Source organism: Ostrinia nubilalis, chromosome 8 (assembly GCF_963855985.1).
Source record: "Ostrinia nubilalis chromosome 8, ilOstNubi1.1, whole genome shotgun sequence".
Lineage (NCBI taxonomy): Eukaryota > Metazoa > Arthropoda > Insecta > Lepidoptera > Crambidae > Ostrinia > Ostrinia nubilalis.
In genome coordinates, this window is record NC_087095.1 from 4,171,390 (window position 1) to 4,187,436 (window position 16,047).

The window sequence follows — 16,047 nt, forward strand, 5'->3', positions numbered from 1 at the left end:
CTTTATCTTGATCATCTATTGAAGAAAAGTGGAATCCTTGGAATCGTTTTCTAGTTCTGAATGAAGTGATTAGTTATAAGTATGATACATAATAAAATTAGTTACATAAAGTAATATACGATTTACTTATTTTTCAAGACATTTTCCTATTATTATTACTGACGGGATTGCTACCATGTACCTTAGTTTTGAGTTTCCAATATTTCGGCACTGTTGCAAGCGCTATGGTCACGGAGTAACTGAAGAAATTAAAACCAGACATCGTTCAGATGTGCGTTCAAAAGACCTGAGATTTAAAAAAATCCCACGTTTTGTTTTACAGTAAGCAAAAAAAAAGTGACTTGAAAATGGAATACAAAATGATAAGGTATGGTAAATGGATAAGTCTTTATCAATGAAAAAGCAGAAGTTCAATTTCATGTGTCCTCCATCTAGGCTAGTTTCCATCGTCACTCAAAGTTTGGCTGCGGTCTCAAATTTGGGCTTAATTGAGGTATTTTTTGGGTGAGAGGCATAAGAACTAATGCCGTTTTATATCAAAAATTCATACTTAGAGGTAATCAACCAGGTACAAAGTATTTCCTTGTATGTTAGTCTGCCACTCTTTAGTAAGTCCCGAAATCCCCGCTTCGGCTCCCCTACTAACCATTCTAACCATTGTACACAGATAATATCTTACATGCAGCTTTTCATGTTACTACGTCACATTTTCAAAATCCGCGCGGAAAATCGCTCCTAGCGGAAGAGCGCACTTTGAGCTTGAATATTTCAGTCATTTTTAAAGATATCAAAAAAGTAAAAATACAGTATTCATTCTAATTTTTTGTAGTTTTTTTTGGCATCTTCAACAAAAATTGTGCGCCATGTCCATTGCGCACATTTAAAATAAAGTTTGTTTACACTTTGACAGCAATAGACTGACATGCAAGGTGACATGTCAATGAAGTTTTCAGTTACTGTTGCCATTAAAAGAAATTAGTACCATTAGTTTTCCGCAACATGGCGAGGGTTTTTAAGTTCCTGGTCAGGCTATAATGAAGATATCCTAACTTTTAGGAATGGACGTGGAATAATAACAAAGTGTTGCATAATTTGCCCGATTGAAACGTGTTTTCCTAGTTCTCGGGCCTTCTCTCACCAAATTAATTCAGTACAGTGAAACAAATCTTTACTCTAACTTACCGCTGCTAACAGGCTCAGTCTTCGTAGTATGCACGGCGGGTATCGCCTCAGGCGGCGCGGGCGCTTCTTCTGGCTGAGGGCCAAGTATAGCGTTCTTCAACGCTGTCGAGTCTTCCGTATGCTTTAGGTTCCCGTCTTCAGTCTCAGTCTTGATCTTGACTGTGCCGTCTGAGTTGGTGGCGGTTGAGTCGTCCTTTTCTTCTTTTGGTTTGAGAGAGTTGAGGAGCTCGATTTCATCCTGCAGCAATAATGATGATGATAAAATGTATTGAATTGACCGCTACCTACTGTTGTATGATACAGTAATAGAAGTTATATCTGAAGTTCTGAGCATCAGATTCAAGAAGTAGAACAAGTTATTTTTCTGAAAGTAATTGAAATCATAAATATAAAATAAAACCAGTGACGAACTACATACCGCATTTAGCATAATGACAACCGACTGGTCCAAGTCATTCACAGCATTCAGCATAGAAACAAAGTCTTCCTCATCGGAATCAGAGTTTTCTAGATCCAGTTTGAAGTCCCGAAGTTCACGGTATCCCTCTGGAGTGCCACCGCGCACCGATCCTCCGGGACTTTCAGATGGGTTACCTAAAATTACACACACTCGTATAAACACTTTAATTCATAACATCGAAAATGAATGGAGTATAAAACAATGTAGAAACAATACCTGTAGACGTGACTGTAGGCTTGCTGGGTTCCAAAAGCTCTTTCCCAAAAAACGCTTCTTGCATGTATGAAGGAAACTGCTCCATCAGTTTTGATCGTGGCTTTCTTCGTGGTTTGCGTTTATTGCCCGGCGACTCTACAAAAACAACATACATTGTCGAGAGAATTCATAAGGTTAAGTTTTAGAAGAATGCATTATTAAACTGTGCTTTTTAACACTCCAGAGTTAAAGTCGTTATTGGTTAACGATCTGCAGTCTTTTTTACTCATATGATACGCCTAAAAATGATCTCACTTGCAACATAACACTTGATTTTCCACAACAAAACGCCCAACTCACCTCCTTGCGTGCCGTCTCCCTCCTTCTCATCCTCGGCTTGCGCTTTCAACGTCGCCTGTCTCATTCGCACCACAAAACCCCCGATCCCCAGCTTGTTGAGGTTTCTCTGGCGTTTCCGTCGCAGGATAGTAAGGCCGGCGTCGTTGGTGCATATCGTGAAGCCCTCTGGGGGCGGGCCGTCGGTCGCAACGTTCCAGATTATACCCTCTTTCAGGCTGGCGCTTGATGGTATACCTAAATTGAAAAAGACAATGCCGGAAATTGGGGTTTTTGTTTTTTCGCGCGGCCATCGACTAAACTTTGTTTTTTGATTACATTATAAAAAAAAATAAAACCGCCTCCAAAAAACCTACACTAAAAAGTAGAAAAATAATTACTAATTACCTACTTATTTATTAGGACGAATTATTAATATTTATGTAGGTACTAGCTTTCCGCCCGCGGCTTCGCCCGCGTGGAATTTTGTATGTCACAGAAAAACTTTATCGCGCGCGTCCCTGTTTCAAAAACCGGGATAAAAACTATCCTATGTTCTTTCCCGGGACTCAAACTATCTCTATGCCAAATTTCATCAAAATCGGTTGCGAGGTTTAAGCGGGAAAGCGTAACAGACAGACAGACAGACAGACAGACAGACAGACAGACAGACAGACAGACAGACAGACAGACAGACAGAGTTACTTTCGCATTTATAATATTAGTTGGGATACCATGATTGATACTTCTGGAGTCGGTGCCAAGATTATGAAACATGTAAAGTTTGCCTGCACCGACTCCAAAAGTATCAATCATGGTATACCTACATAAATATTAATAATTCGTCCTAATAAATAAGTAGGTAATTAGTAATTATTTTTCTACTTTTTAGTGTAGGTTTTTTGGAGGCGGTTTTTTTTTTTTTATAAAATTTTACTTATTTCTTGCTTTTTAGTTAACTAATTATTACCTTGATGTTACCACTGAAGGTAGGCAGTACATTGAGACCATATTCTTAATGTATATTATAAAAAAGTTCATCCCCAAATTTCCACCCTTGGGGGTGAAATATTTTCTTCAAATTCGCATGAAACCACCCTTTTGATAATACCTATTCAACAAAAAAGTAATCGTTCTAATTTATTTATAATCGGCGGAGATATTGCGTATAAACAAGTTCATCCCCAACTTTCCACCCTTGGGGGTTGTTTTTTTTATTATTAAATTTAAATGGGGTCCACCCTTGAAGTATTACCTATACGCTGAAAAAAGATTTGTTCAAATCGGTTCATAAATGGCGGAGTTATCGCGTAACAAACATAGAAAAAAAAAAAAAAAAAAAAAAACATACGGGTCGAATTGAGAACCTCCTCCTTTTTTGAAGTCGGTTGAAAATAGTGTAATAAACCAAACTTACTATGACATGTATACCTCTAAACTCAGTCTGAACTGAGTTATGAGCATTAGAAGTTTGATGATTTTCATACTAGATTTGCTTTTTGCGCGCAAAGTTTTGTAAGAAATTGCAACAAAATAGTGAGATTGTATGTGTAAACAAACAATACCATCCATTAAAGGCTCCAGACATCAGTATGGAGCAGAATCAGCGCAATAAAAAAATTGCGCAATATTTTGTTGCAATTTCTTACAAAACTTGCGCACAAAAAGCAAATCTTGTATGAAAATCATCAAACTTCTAATGCTCGTAACTCAGTTCAGACTGAGTTTAGAGGTATACATGCCATAGTAAGTTTGGTTTATTACACTATTTTGTAATCAAAAAACAAAGTTTGGTCGATGGCCGCGCGAAAAAAAAAAGACGCCACTTTCCATACAAAATCTGGCATTGCCATTTGGAATATTTATTGGAGGTCAGTGGTTTGAAATTGAGTGCACAGACCTTTATTGATGAATCATAAATTCGACGAAAAAGACAAGAGCCAGTGATTCTATCGAAGAGTTAAATAATAGTTTTCTTTATAAATCCACTAATGGCTCCTAAAGAAGTTATCTAGTGTGGTTTAAGTGTAGGTTTATGTCAGTCTGTTGTACTTTGTAGGTAGAATTGTTACGGTGAACACTCATAGAAAAGTACAATATAGGAAATGGTTTAAGGCACACAATTTCAACCTAATCTAAGGGAATTTAGAATGTTTGAGAGGTCCGGACTACATTATAAGGTTACTACAAATACAAATCACTTACCAGGTTCCTCTTTAACTTCCGCAGTGCTGTCTGGCTTCGAGTCGTCAGTCATCTCGACGTCGGCGTTCTGAACCACTGTTTCAATAGATGCCATTATTTCTAATCCGACATGACAGCGACAAACACAAAAAACTCGCATTAGAACATTGTGCTCACACAATATTGCTAACTACGCAAGCGGCGGTTAATTTACACGTGCAAAAGCATTTATAGCGACAAAAAAAATGTTTTAGGGAAGTAATGCGTTATGCTTTTGAAATAGTTTTTTACTTTACTATCTTTATCTGATAACAATAAGTCATTTAATTAACCTCTTACCTACGGCAGGCACCTATAGTTGCCAAGTCAAAAGTCACTCACGGTTTACGACAAAAAAACAATAAAATTGCAAATTAAGTGTAAAATGCGCTTGTAATTATGAAACTACATTAGTTGCAGACTATAATATTCCAAATTTCAATACCGTAAGTCTCATACTTTTTAAAATATGTTAATATAAAGTGGAGCAAACAATTTTATTGGTTAAAATACCCCGTATTGAGAGGCGACTTTGGTTTCCAAGGGCCCGTAGGTAAAGGGTTAATAGGAGAAAGTTTTAACAATTTTAATAAACTACCATTAAAAAAAAACCGTTTTGTAATTATGACTGTCAAATCATAGAATCAAAAGCCTTTTAGAATTAATTAACCCGTTAAAATGTAGCACTGAATATCACATTAGCCTTATAAAAACCGAAGCAAAGATCACCCAGTCAAACAGCACATCAAAATCCCACAACCACCCAAACACCCAACAAACCTGCGTCTTTCTCAGCGTTGTCATTCTTGAATCGCCTCTTCCTCCTCGTATGGGTTATTCCCAAGTCAGCTTCTAGTTGCTTCATATAGTGTGCGCCGTGTTGGGACAAGCAGACGTCGTCGACGTAATACTCGCCGCCCAAGCCGAGGGCTAGGGCAGGGCGAGGTGGGGGGCGCGGCGGCGGCGGCGCCGGCACGGGCGCCGATTCGATGGCGCGGGTTAAGTGCGGCGGCGGTAATTCGCGCCCGCGGCATACTATGCACTTGTACCTGGCGGAGATAACACTAGAGTAAATACAAATGTAGGTCATCTTCATAGAAACGCACGGGCGCGGTTTGTATGTGAGCGCGCCAACACGTATGCGGCGCGCACGCACACACTGGCAAAATTTAGCGGGGATTAGCGGGGAGCCAGTCGTGGTTGCGCCGAATTTTGTCAGTGTGTGCGTGCGCGCCGCATACGTATATTGGCGCGCTCACGTACAAACCGCGCTCGGTGCGTTTCTATGAAGATGACCTACTCATTTGTATTTACTCTGATAATACTGCTGTAGACTACTCTTCAACGACTTTGTACTAAACGGTCTCGATAACATTGTAAAATATAGAATAGATAACTAATTTCATACAGTCCACTTTTTTCATTTATAAACTTCCACTACACACACTATCGAAATAACATATTGGTCTATCGCTTAATTGAGTGCCTGAGGTATGGGTGTTTTTTGTATCGTCAAGTGTCAGCGAGACTTCAGATTCGTGTGCTCTCGTCACGTCATAATATGTTAATGTCACCCCTTCCGTGCATATCCCATACCTCAAGCACTGTCTTAGGCACAAGCTGTGAGAATTTACTCACAAGTAGTGATCCAATTCTTAGACTTCACAAATCAATGTGATCCACGCCCGTATACACAAATATTACTATGAGGTCTCACAGTGTGCGTGGACGCACAGGGTGACATATGAACCAATCGCAGAGCTCTATTCAATGCTGTGAATTTGATTTGCTGCTTCACTTAAGCAACCATCGTTTGTGAATACGGGCGTAAGTGTTTTCCTGTTTACTATGAAGATAAGCGTATGATTCATACATTTAATGGTCCTTCGAGCCGGATCGGAGACTATCCGTAATTCGCATTTTTTTTTTATCTGTAGGAACAACTGTACAAGAGTAACACCTCAAATACTGTTAAACTGTCAAGCTCACCCTGCTCGGCAGCACGTCTCGGCGTCGCCCTCGCTGCGGATGGAGTCGCAGGAGGCGTGCAGCCAGCGGTTGCAGGCCTCGCACTGGATGATCAGCTCGCCGTCCGAGTACGGCTCCGAGCACACGCAGCACATCACCAGAGACGCGCACGGGGCACACTCTGGGGGGAGACATTGGAAATTAGTACAAAAATATAGCTGGTTAACACTTTTCCGGATAGTACAAAGACAAAACAAAAGTTTATTTATTAAAAATGAAAGCTATAGCAGTTCACTGTCCGGGAAAGTGTTAAATATTGCGCCGCGTTTCGTCACGTAGTGCTCCTACGTCACAAATATTATCAACTTGCGCATGGGGAGCAGAACATGCCGAGGGGAGGCGGAGGGACACAGTGAGATAGTACGCGGGTTATTTGTGTGCCACGTGGTGGCGCGTCGTCAGCACTGACAAATTATTGTTTTGACGACTTGAGCCTTCGTCAATGTGGTTAACCCACTGCACGGCGCTTCCAACACAAATTCTAACTCACGCAGCGGCGGCAGCGCTCGCAGCGCCACGGGCCGCGCGGCACGTCGGCGAGCGGCGGCGCTAGCTAGTGACGTCACGTACCCGTGTAGTTGTCGCACCAGGCCAGCGTGTCGCGGGTGCCGCACACGAGGCAGCGGCGGCAGCGCTCGCAGCGCCACGGGCCGCGCGGCACGTCGGCGAGCGGCGGCGCTAGCTAGTGACGTCACGTACCCGTGTAGTTGTCGCACCAGGCCAGCGTGTCGCGGGTGCCGCACACGAGGCAGCGGCGGCAGCGCTCGCAGCGCCACGGGCCGCGCGGCACGTCGGCGAGCGGCGGCGCTAGCTAGTGACGTCACGTACCCGTGTAGTTGTCGCACCAGGCCAGCGTGTCGCGGGTGCCGCACACGAGGCAGCGGCGGCAGCGCTCGCAGCGCCACGGGCCGCGCGGCACGTCGGCGAGCGGCGGCGCTAGCTAGTGACGTCACGTACCCGTGTAGTTGTCGCACCAGGCCAGCGTGTCGCGGGTGCCGCACACGAGGCAGCGGCGGCAGCGCTCGCAGCGCCACGGGCCGCGCGGCACGTCGGCGAGCGGCGGCGCTAGCTAGTGACGTCACGTACCCGTGTAGTTGTCGCACCAGGCCAGCGTGTCGCGGGTGCCGCACACGAGGCAGCGGCGGCAGCGCTCGCAGCGCCACGGGCCGCGCGGCACGTCGGCGAGCGGCGGCGCTAGCTAGTGACGTCACGTACCCGTGTAGTTGTCGCACCAGGCCAGCGTGTCGCGGGTGCCGCACACGAGGCAGCGGCGGCAGCGCTCGCAGCGCCACGGGCCGCGCGGCACGTCGGCGAGCGGCGGCGCTAGCTAGTGACGTCACGTACCCGTGTAGTTGTCGCACCAGGCCAGCGTGTCGCGGGTGCCGCACACGAGGCAGCGGCGGCAGCGCTCGCAGCGCCACGGGCCGCGCGGCACGTCGGCGAGCGGCGGCGCTAGCTAGTGACGTCACGTACCCGTGTAGTTGTCGCACCAGGCCAGCGTGTCGCGGGTGCCGCACACGAGGCAGCGGCGGCAGCGCTCGCAGCGCCACGGGCCGCGCGGCACGTCGGCGAGCGGCGGCGCTAGCTAGTGACGTCACGTACCCGTGTAGTTGTCGCACCAGGCCAGCGTGTCGCGGGTGCCGCACACGAGGCAGCGGCGGCAGCGCTCGCAGCGCCACGGGCCGCGCGGCACGTCGGCGAGCGGCGGCGCTAGCTAGTGACGTCACGTACCCGTGTAGTTGTCGCACCAGGCCAGCGTGTCGCGGGTGCCGCACACGAGGCAGCGGCGGCAGCGCTCGCAGCGCCACGGGCCGCGCGGCACGTCGGCGAGCGGCGGCGCTAGCTAGTGACGTCACGTACCCGTGTAGTTGTCGCACCAGGCCAGCGTGTCGCGGGTGCCGCACACGAGGCAGCGGCGGCAGCGCTCGCAGCGCCACGGGCCGCGCGGCACGTCGGCGAGCGGCGGCGCTAGCTAGTGACGTCACGTACCCGTGTAGTTGTCGCACCAGGCCAGCGTGTCGCGGGTGCCGCACACGAGGCAGCGGCGGCAGCGCTCGCAGCGCCACGGGCCGCGCGGCACGTCGGCGAGCGGCGGCGCTAGCTAGTGACGTCACGTACCCGTGTAGTTGTCGCACCAGGCCAGCGTGTCGCGGGTGCCGCACACGAGGCAGCGGCGGCAGCGCTCGCAGCGCCACGGGCCGCGCGGCACGTCGGCGAGCGGCGGCGCTAGCTAGTGACGTCACGTACCCGTGTAGTTGTCGCACCAGGCCAGCGTGTCGCGGGTGCCGCACACGAGGCAGCGGCGGCAGCGCTCGCAGCGCCACGGGCCGCGCGGCACGTCGGCGAGCGGCGGCGCTAGCTAGTGACGTCACGTACCCGTGTAGTTGTCGCACCAGGCCAGCGTGTCGCGGGTGCCGCACACGAGGCAGCGGCGGCAGCGCTCGCAGCGCCACGGGCCGCGCGGCACGTCGGCGAGCGGCGGCGCTAGCTAGTGACGTCACGTACCCGTGTAGTTGTCGCACCAGGCCAGCGTGTCGCGGGTGCCGCACACGAGGCAGCGGCGGCAGCGCTCGCAGCGCCACGGGCCGCGCGGCACGTCGGCGAGCGGCGGGCGCGCGCAGTAGGTGTGCCACGTGGTGTCGCAGTCGTCGCACAGCAGCAGCAGGTTGTCGTCGCCGCGGCTGCCGCAGCCCTCGCACACCGTGCAGTCGAGGCAGCGCCAGCCCAACGTCACTATCACTTGGGACACCTGACAAAAAATATTTTTTAGGTTGGTTCTGTCGTTGCAATGAGGGTTTTCGCGATTGAAAAATCCGCCAGATGGCAATACGTAGACGCGGGGTCCAAATGCTGTATGATTGGTTATTTTTGACGTGACATTGACAGATATGTCAAAATCCACCAATCACGCAGCATTTGGACCTCGCGTCTACGTATTGCCATCTGGCGGATTTTTCAATCGCGAAAACCCTCATTGATAGCGCTCCAGCAAGCGCTGTTTGATCCAAAGGTACACACTAGCGTCTTTCGAGCGTTATCGTATTACCAGCGCCCGCGCAGCGTAATCGCGACGCTGGCTCAATGTCGCCGCGACACACGCAATGCTAAGCGGGGGGTTTACTTGTCCAAGAAAAAGTTGCGTTTTTGCGGCGCAGGCGCTGACGACGATCGAAAATCGCTAGTTTGGAAAGGCTAAAATCTATTACAATGAGAAGTATGGGGTTGTTTCATTGACGTTTTACTGTGCGCGTAAGCTCCATTTAAACACAATAGTTTCCGAGTGTTGACATCCCAATACATACCTTAATGTTAACGCAGTAAGGATGATACGTCTGTCCGCACTGCGCGCACGCAATGAGGCAGCCCTCGGAGTCGGTTCCGACGGCGCCGCACATCACGCACACGTCTTGCGTCAGCACGAACTTGTCTTTGCTCGAACAGAGCACCAGTTTGTTCTCCATTGCTGTAACATAAGAAAAAGTTATAGATGGATGCATAACATTTTAGAACATATTGACTCATGTTCACTACTATAGATCGTTTCATCCACGAAGACGCGCCCTACCACTTTTTGGGCGAGGGAAGCGCGGGAATTTCGTAATGTAATCTCTTCGTCGGAAATTTCAGTCACTGTACTTACAATATTCTGTGTTCGTGTAAGGCTGCCCTTCAGGGCTGCTCTAATTCGTTTTAATGAGGGTTTGACATATCTGTCAATGTCATGTCAAAAATAACCAATCATGCAGCATTTAGACCTCACGTCTACGTATTGCCATCTAGCAGATTTTTCATACGCGAAAACCCTCATTTATTTATTTATTTCCATGACCAACGTCGCCAATTAATAAGTCTTCGTGGATGAAACGATCTATAAAAACAATGGTCGATGACCCATACCTGGATCGTCTTCAGAAGTCTTATTGTCAGGCGCCTGCGGCCTTTGCAGCCCCAGGCCAGGCACTCCAAACACCCCCCTCATTTTAGGCTTGGATCCCCTCTTCCGGCCAAAATCGAGCACCGAGCGCTGTCGCTTCTGGAACCCGAGCTTGCCCGCGGGAGGGAACCCACCCTTCAACTTGTAACCACCAATTTTCTTCTTAGCTATCTTTGAGGACACTGAAAAAGGCTTGCCTTTTCCTAGACCCACGTCCGGCTGAAATAGAGAACATTTATTTTATACGCGTCGAAAATTTCCATAAAAAAGAAACTTCGTAAAAGGAGCTGTTACATACTTTAGGTTCAATAGCAAGGGGATCCGTTTCTTGCTGCGAATTTTCATCCCCAAATGAGGAGTCTTGGGATGTCGACGCTGCAGTGTCGTCGTCAAAGGCTGCAATAACACATTCAATGTTAAACTTGCTTCAAAACAAAAATTAAATATAGCCTGACCAGGAACATAAAAACCCTGGCATAGAGGCGCGTCAATTGCATTTGATAGTGCAACACTGAGTACAGTCGTACCTGTGTTAAATTAATAGGCTAACTTTATGTATCAGGATTCAGGACTACGTGCTAATTTGATATTTTCATAAATTAACGAAAAAATATTATTAAGGTAACCTGGTTTAAATAAATTAAATGAAACCATCAATCGAGCTAGTAGGATTTATTTTATTATTCATCAATAATCAAATTCAGAACTTGAATATTCAACTGCAATGTCTGCTCATGAACGCTTCAAACTCGGTACTTCTTTCCCAATTTCATAAAATTCAACACTTAGAAAGTGACAAAAATTTTTAAAATTGGTAGTTGAAACAAACCACAGCTAATTTTCATAGTGGACTGTACTATACGATAAACATGTCAGTCAATTTGACAACCTTTGTCGGAAACATTATTCAATGAAAATATTGTCCGAATCCTTAATATTTCTCTTCGACAAATACTTTAACACATTGTGAACCACTTTTCTTTCACGACTATAAAAAGATTTTAGCAATTTAATTCACAAAATCAATTGCGCACATTTAAAATAAAGTTTGTTTACACTTTGACAGCAATAGACTGACATGCAAGGTGACATGTCAATGAAGTTTTCAGTTACTGTTGCCATTAAAAGAAATTAGTACCATTAGTTTTCCGCAACATGGCGAGGGTTTTTATGTTCCTGGTCAGGCTATAAATAAGAAGTAAGGATAACTTACATCCGGATTTGACACTCGGCAGAGGCAGATGAGTTTTGCATATTGGACAGTTGTATTCATACAGAGGATTTTGATCCTTCTTGAGCTTGTGTTGCTGCGGTTCCGCTTCGGGGTCACACGTTCCGTGGACATACCTAAAATGACAAATGGGATGAAATCCTTTTTCGTAGTAAAGATAACAACAATAGGCTAGTTTCCTAAAAAAAAACTTTTGGTCCGTCAATAATAATATCGAAAAATATTAAACACGTATATTTTTATTTGTCAGTCAAACAGGCAATTACGAAGTTATGGTGCGTTAAAATTTCGCGAGACGGCACAAAGTGCTACATTATTAACCACGCTTTGCCGTCAGAGGCTCTTCTTTTGAACTTTGGTGAGCTTTAACTCTTGCAATTTTCATTACTTTAATAAAGTTAAAAATACGTGCAGAGTATTTTTTAATAAGTTAACTGATGGACTAATTCAAACTCTTGCTTTTTTACCCAGAAACATCACTATTAGAGGTTATAGCGCGTAACTATGTTTCTGTAGTAGAAGAGTGGTGCCAACCAAAGGGTGTTCTTGTCTTGTTACTCCAAAAGATCAGCGAGACTCCAGATGTGCTTCAGACACGAATGCTGTTACAGCTTGGATACGTTATGTCACATGGAATCACCACCACCGCACGACTTTACACGGCTAAGTAAACGGTAAACAGTAATCCTGCAGTACCCCTAGACAAGGTGTAAATTTTTCATCGCTCCAAAAATTTAATCGTTCACAAATCACAAATTTGTCGGCCGTTTGGTGTAGTGGTTCCAAACGGACTACTATTCCAGAGGTAGCGGGTTCGATTCCCGCACAGTACAAACATTTGTGTGCATGAACATATTTGTTTGTATTGGACTGGGTATTTTCTATGTATAATAAGTATGTATTTACAAAAAAAAGTATTTAAGTATGTTTATATCCGTTGTCTAGTACCCATAGTACAAGCTTTGCTTAGTTTGGGACTAGAAGCGAAGTGTAAAATGTCTAAGGATATTTATTTATTTATTTATAATCTCCGTAAGGCCATACAATAAATGCCGGAACGAAGGCCTTTCGAAATGACAACTGACACATTTTTCCATTTGTTTAGGAGGGGAGCTGTGTAGTGTTAGTTACCTCTTGCAAGTGATGCAGCGGATCATATCGCGGTAGGCGGCGGCGCGGTAGGCGCGGCGGCAGAGCGGGCAGCAGGAGCCCTTGTTGCGCTGCTGGTAGCACGAGTCGCAGACCGTGTAGTGCGCGTGCCAGCGCGACGACGGGCCCGCGCCGGGCGAGCGCGCGCCGCAGTCGGAACACACGCGGCAGCACTGCGGAATGTTAGGTGGTTTTGGTTTTCCACACAATAGTCAACGTTGGAAGATGTGTACCGGCCAAACGTTGCCCGGTTGGACGATGACGAACACTACCAGTCGCAACACAGTTTTTACTTAGCGGCGGGTAGGGGACGGAATCTGATACATTTTGCCACCCTCATTATTTGCTTATTCAATAGTACTTTTTACTGTTAATATAATTTATGTAAAACTAACTATGTGTAAACAATTAATGCAAACTTACTGATAAGTTATGTTTTTGTTGATTAGTTAGTAAGAATAATGGATGGCTCAATAAAAATATTTTTGATTTTGATTTGAACTTATGGACTTGATTTTTTACTATCAATACTCTTTTTTAAATGTGATCCGACGACCTAAATATGACAAGCGATAGAGAAGACAGGATCTAGTATCTAAGTTAAGAAAAGGTATTTTTATAAGGGACCTGACTGAAGATCATGGCTGTGGCGGATTTACCAGCAGGCTGAGTACGCTGAAGCCTAGGGTGGCAAATTTTAAATGGGCGGCAGATTTAGTTCGTAGGTAATTTATTTCGATTTACAAAATTAATAAAAAATACACACAAAACACAATTTCGGAAATGGGAGAGAAATTAAAATATTGTAAGGAACTGCCTGGCTACGTCATCAAACTACCGGGCGTCGTTTATAAAAACCAACGCCGCGTGTACCGGAGCCCATTTGCTTCTCGGCGCTCGGAACGGACGGTTGTCTGGAGGAATCTCTGTCGGTCGATTGAAGGTCACGTGAGCTATTTTTATTTATCTCTATTTCTTGTTAAATAAGTGTGCAATTGTTATTTTTATGTAATTAAAATTATTTTGAGTTGTTGCAAATAAATGTTTAAAATTAATAAACGGGTTTTCTATTGAATTTGTTTTTTTTTAATTAGTTTCCACTTTTGAATCTTATATCAGAAGTGGGATAAAGGACTACTTTCGCCCACCTGTACATGTAAATGATTTACTAAAGCTAATTATAAGAAAATCGTATCTGTTTTCAAGTAACAAAGCAATTGCAAGCTTATTAAACTACCTGCTTTTTGTTATTTTTTTTTGTTTTGTGAATTTTGTTCTGTGAGTGAGTGATACAATGGTGCGTACTGGATCCCGTAACCGTAAACGAAAGCATACTCGAGGTCGGTCGCGTAAGCGTCGTAACTCTCGAAGTAGGGAAGTCTCGCAGAGTAGGTCGCGTGATCGTAGTGATGGCGTTTCGCGACATAGCTCGAGTAGTGCACGGCATAATTCGCGGAGTGGCTCTCGTGTCCGAGATCGGCGTGATTCCTGTAGTGCCGAAAGACACCGTTCGCGCGGTAGGACTAGGCATCGCTCGCGTAGCGATTCGTATTCTCGTCGTCGGTGTCGCTCGCGATTTAGCCGTTGCAGGTCTAGGTCGTTGTCGTGTAGGAAATCACGTAAACGAAACCGAGATCGATCACAAAATTATAGCAGCGATAGATCGCCTCCTATTTCGCGTAATGTTTCGAATAACCATGAGCATCAAACGCGACCCGAACGCGATTCTACACCTAGGGAGCCAAGCCCGTGTGCACCGCATCGACAGGCCTCGCTAGGCTCGGGTGTCGCGTCCTCTGAGGCATCCACTCTTGCAAATGCTTTAATGCAAGCTATTAAAACCATGCAACCTTCGAAGTCACAAAGCTATTACGTGTCTAATTTCGATCCTCTGATAAATAACATTGAGGCATGGTGCGAAGAAGTGGATCGCGCCAGAGACGCGAACGGCTGGAACGATCACGAGTGCCTCTCGCGTGTGGCCTCATGTCTAAAGGGTGATGCCAAAGTGTGGCTGAGCGAGTGGGTTTCGAACGATAGAACATGGTCTAACTTCAAAAAGGAATTTGTGTCTCTTTGTCCCAATAAACTCGACTACGCTAACATTTTATTAGACGCCATGAACACGACGTCAGACAAATATTCGACTTAATTGCGGAATACGCGCGTCGCACTTTGTTACGCCTAAAAATAGTTCAAGGGTTAAGCGATGAGTTGAGGACACTCATTGTTATCCGTGGAATCGACAGTCCACAAGTACGTGCGGCAGCTGCTAATGCCAATCTGACGCCGGACACTATCGTTTCTTTTCTCTCAATTTATACCAAACCCAATACTGCGAAGCGAGATAACTCTACAAATGCTAAAAAACAAGCCCCGGCTCGACACAATAATCGGTTCGGTTTAAAGTGTTTTACTTGCAACCAACGGGGACACGTCAGTCGTGATTGCAAACGACCGAAATCCGATACGACATCAAGCGCGAAACCAGGTCCTAGTAATCTGTGCGCGTTTTGTAAGAAGCAGGGACATACTGAGGACAACTGCTTTGCCAAGGCACGATCGGAGCCGCGGAATCAGCGTAACGTAAACCTTTGCTCTCAAAGACCGGGATCTTTCCAAAACAATGATATTACTCCTGCGGTGGTAGATGGGGTACCGGTGGACGTACTTCTTGATAGTGGTGCTCTCGGTGTGTCTCTCATTTCTTCAGACGTTCTTAAATACATCTCATGCCAGCCTAAGCCGAAACGTTGTGTATTAAAGGGCTTGAGTGACAAAGAGTTAGTGACCACGTCATATGTCACAGTGACCGTAGAATTCAGTGACATATCAATTGAGGTAGATCTGTTGGTAGTCCCAGCATCTTTCATGAACGCCCCTATTATAATAGGCACCGACGTAATGAACCGCGACGGAATAACGTATGTGCGGACCAAGGATAGACAGTATCTTACGCGTAGCACCAGCTTCTCTGGTCAAATTAACTCCGTGAAAACAGAGGAAGTCAAAGTGAATACACCTCTTCAAGGTGACGAATTGGAAAGCCTTATGTCTGTCATCAATGAGTTTTCCAATTTCTTGATTTCGGGTACCGCCGCTACGACTGTGCAAACGGGCGAAATGGAGATAAAGCTTACCGATTCGACACCTGTGGTATATAGACCGTACAAGCTCTCGTATGATGAGAAACTTAAAGTTCGGGAGATCACCAAAGATCTTTTAGACAAAGGTGTCATTAGGCGTTCAAAATCGGAATTCGCCAGTCCGATTATACTCGTTAAGAAACGCGACGGTTCCGATAGGCTC

The 16,047-nt window shown here is 45.9% G+C and overlaps 1 protein-coding gene across 1 annotated transcript in view; it reads right to left on the reverse strand.

Moving 5' to 3' along the window:
- The window catches only part of LOC135074137 (histone-lysine N-methyltransferase 2C-like), a 72,426-nt gene that overhangs the window by 44,591 nt on the left and 11,788 nt on the right, over positions 1-16,047 (reverse strand). The window contains exons 11-23 of the mRNA XM_063968440.1: positions 12,721-12,911; positions 11,572-11,705; positions 10,657-10,754; positions 10,322-10,577; positions 9,727-9,887; positions 8,930-9,173; positions 6,386-6,545; positions 5,177-5,445; positions 4,379-4,453; positions 2,198-2,431; positions 1,859-1,993; positions 1,601-1,776; positions 1,183-1,420 (exon numbers count right to left, since the gene is read on the reverse strand). Of these exons, the coding sequence (XP_063824510.1) occupies positions 1,183-1,420; positions 1,601-1,776; positions 1,859-1,993; positions 2,198-2,431; positions 4,379-4,453; positions 5,177-5,445; positions 6,386-6,545; positions 8,930-9,173; positions 9,727-9,887; positions 10,322-10,577; positions 10,657-10,754; positions 11,572-11,705; positions 12,721-12,911 (2,371 nt within the window). The remainder of the gene's footprint in view (positions 1-1,182; positions 1,421-1,600; positions 1,777-1,858; positions 1,994-2,197; positions 2,432-4,378; positions 4,454-5,176; positions 5,446-6,385; positions 6,546-8,929; positions 9,174-9,726; positions 9,888-10,321; positions 10,578-10,656; positions 10,755-11,571; positions 11,706-12,720; positions 12,912-16,047) is intronic.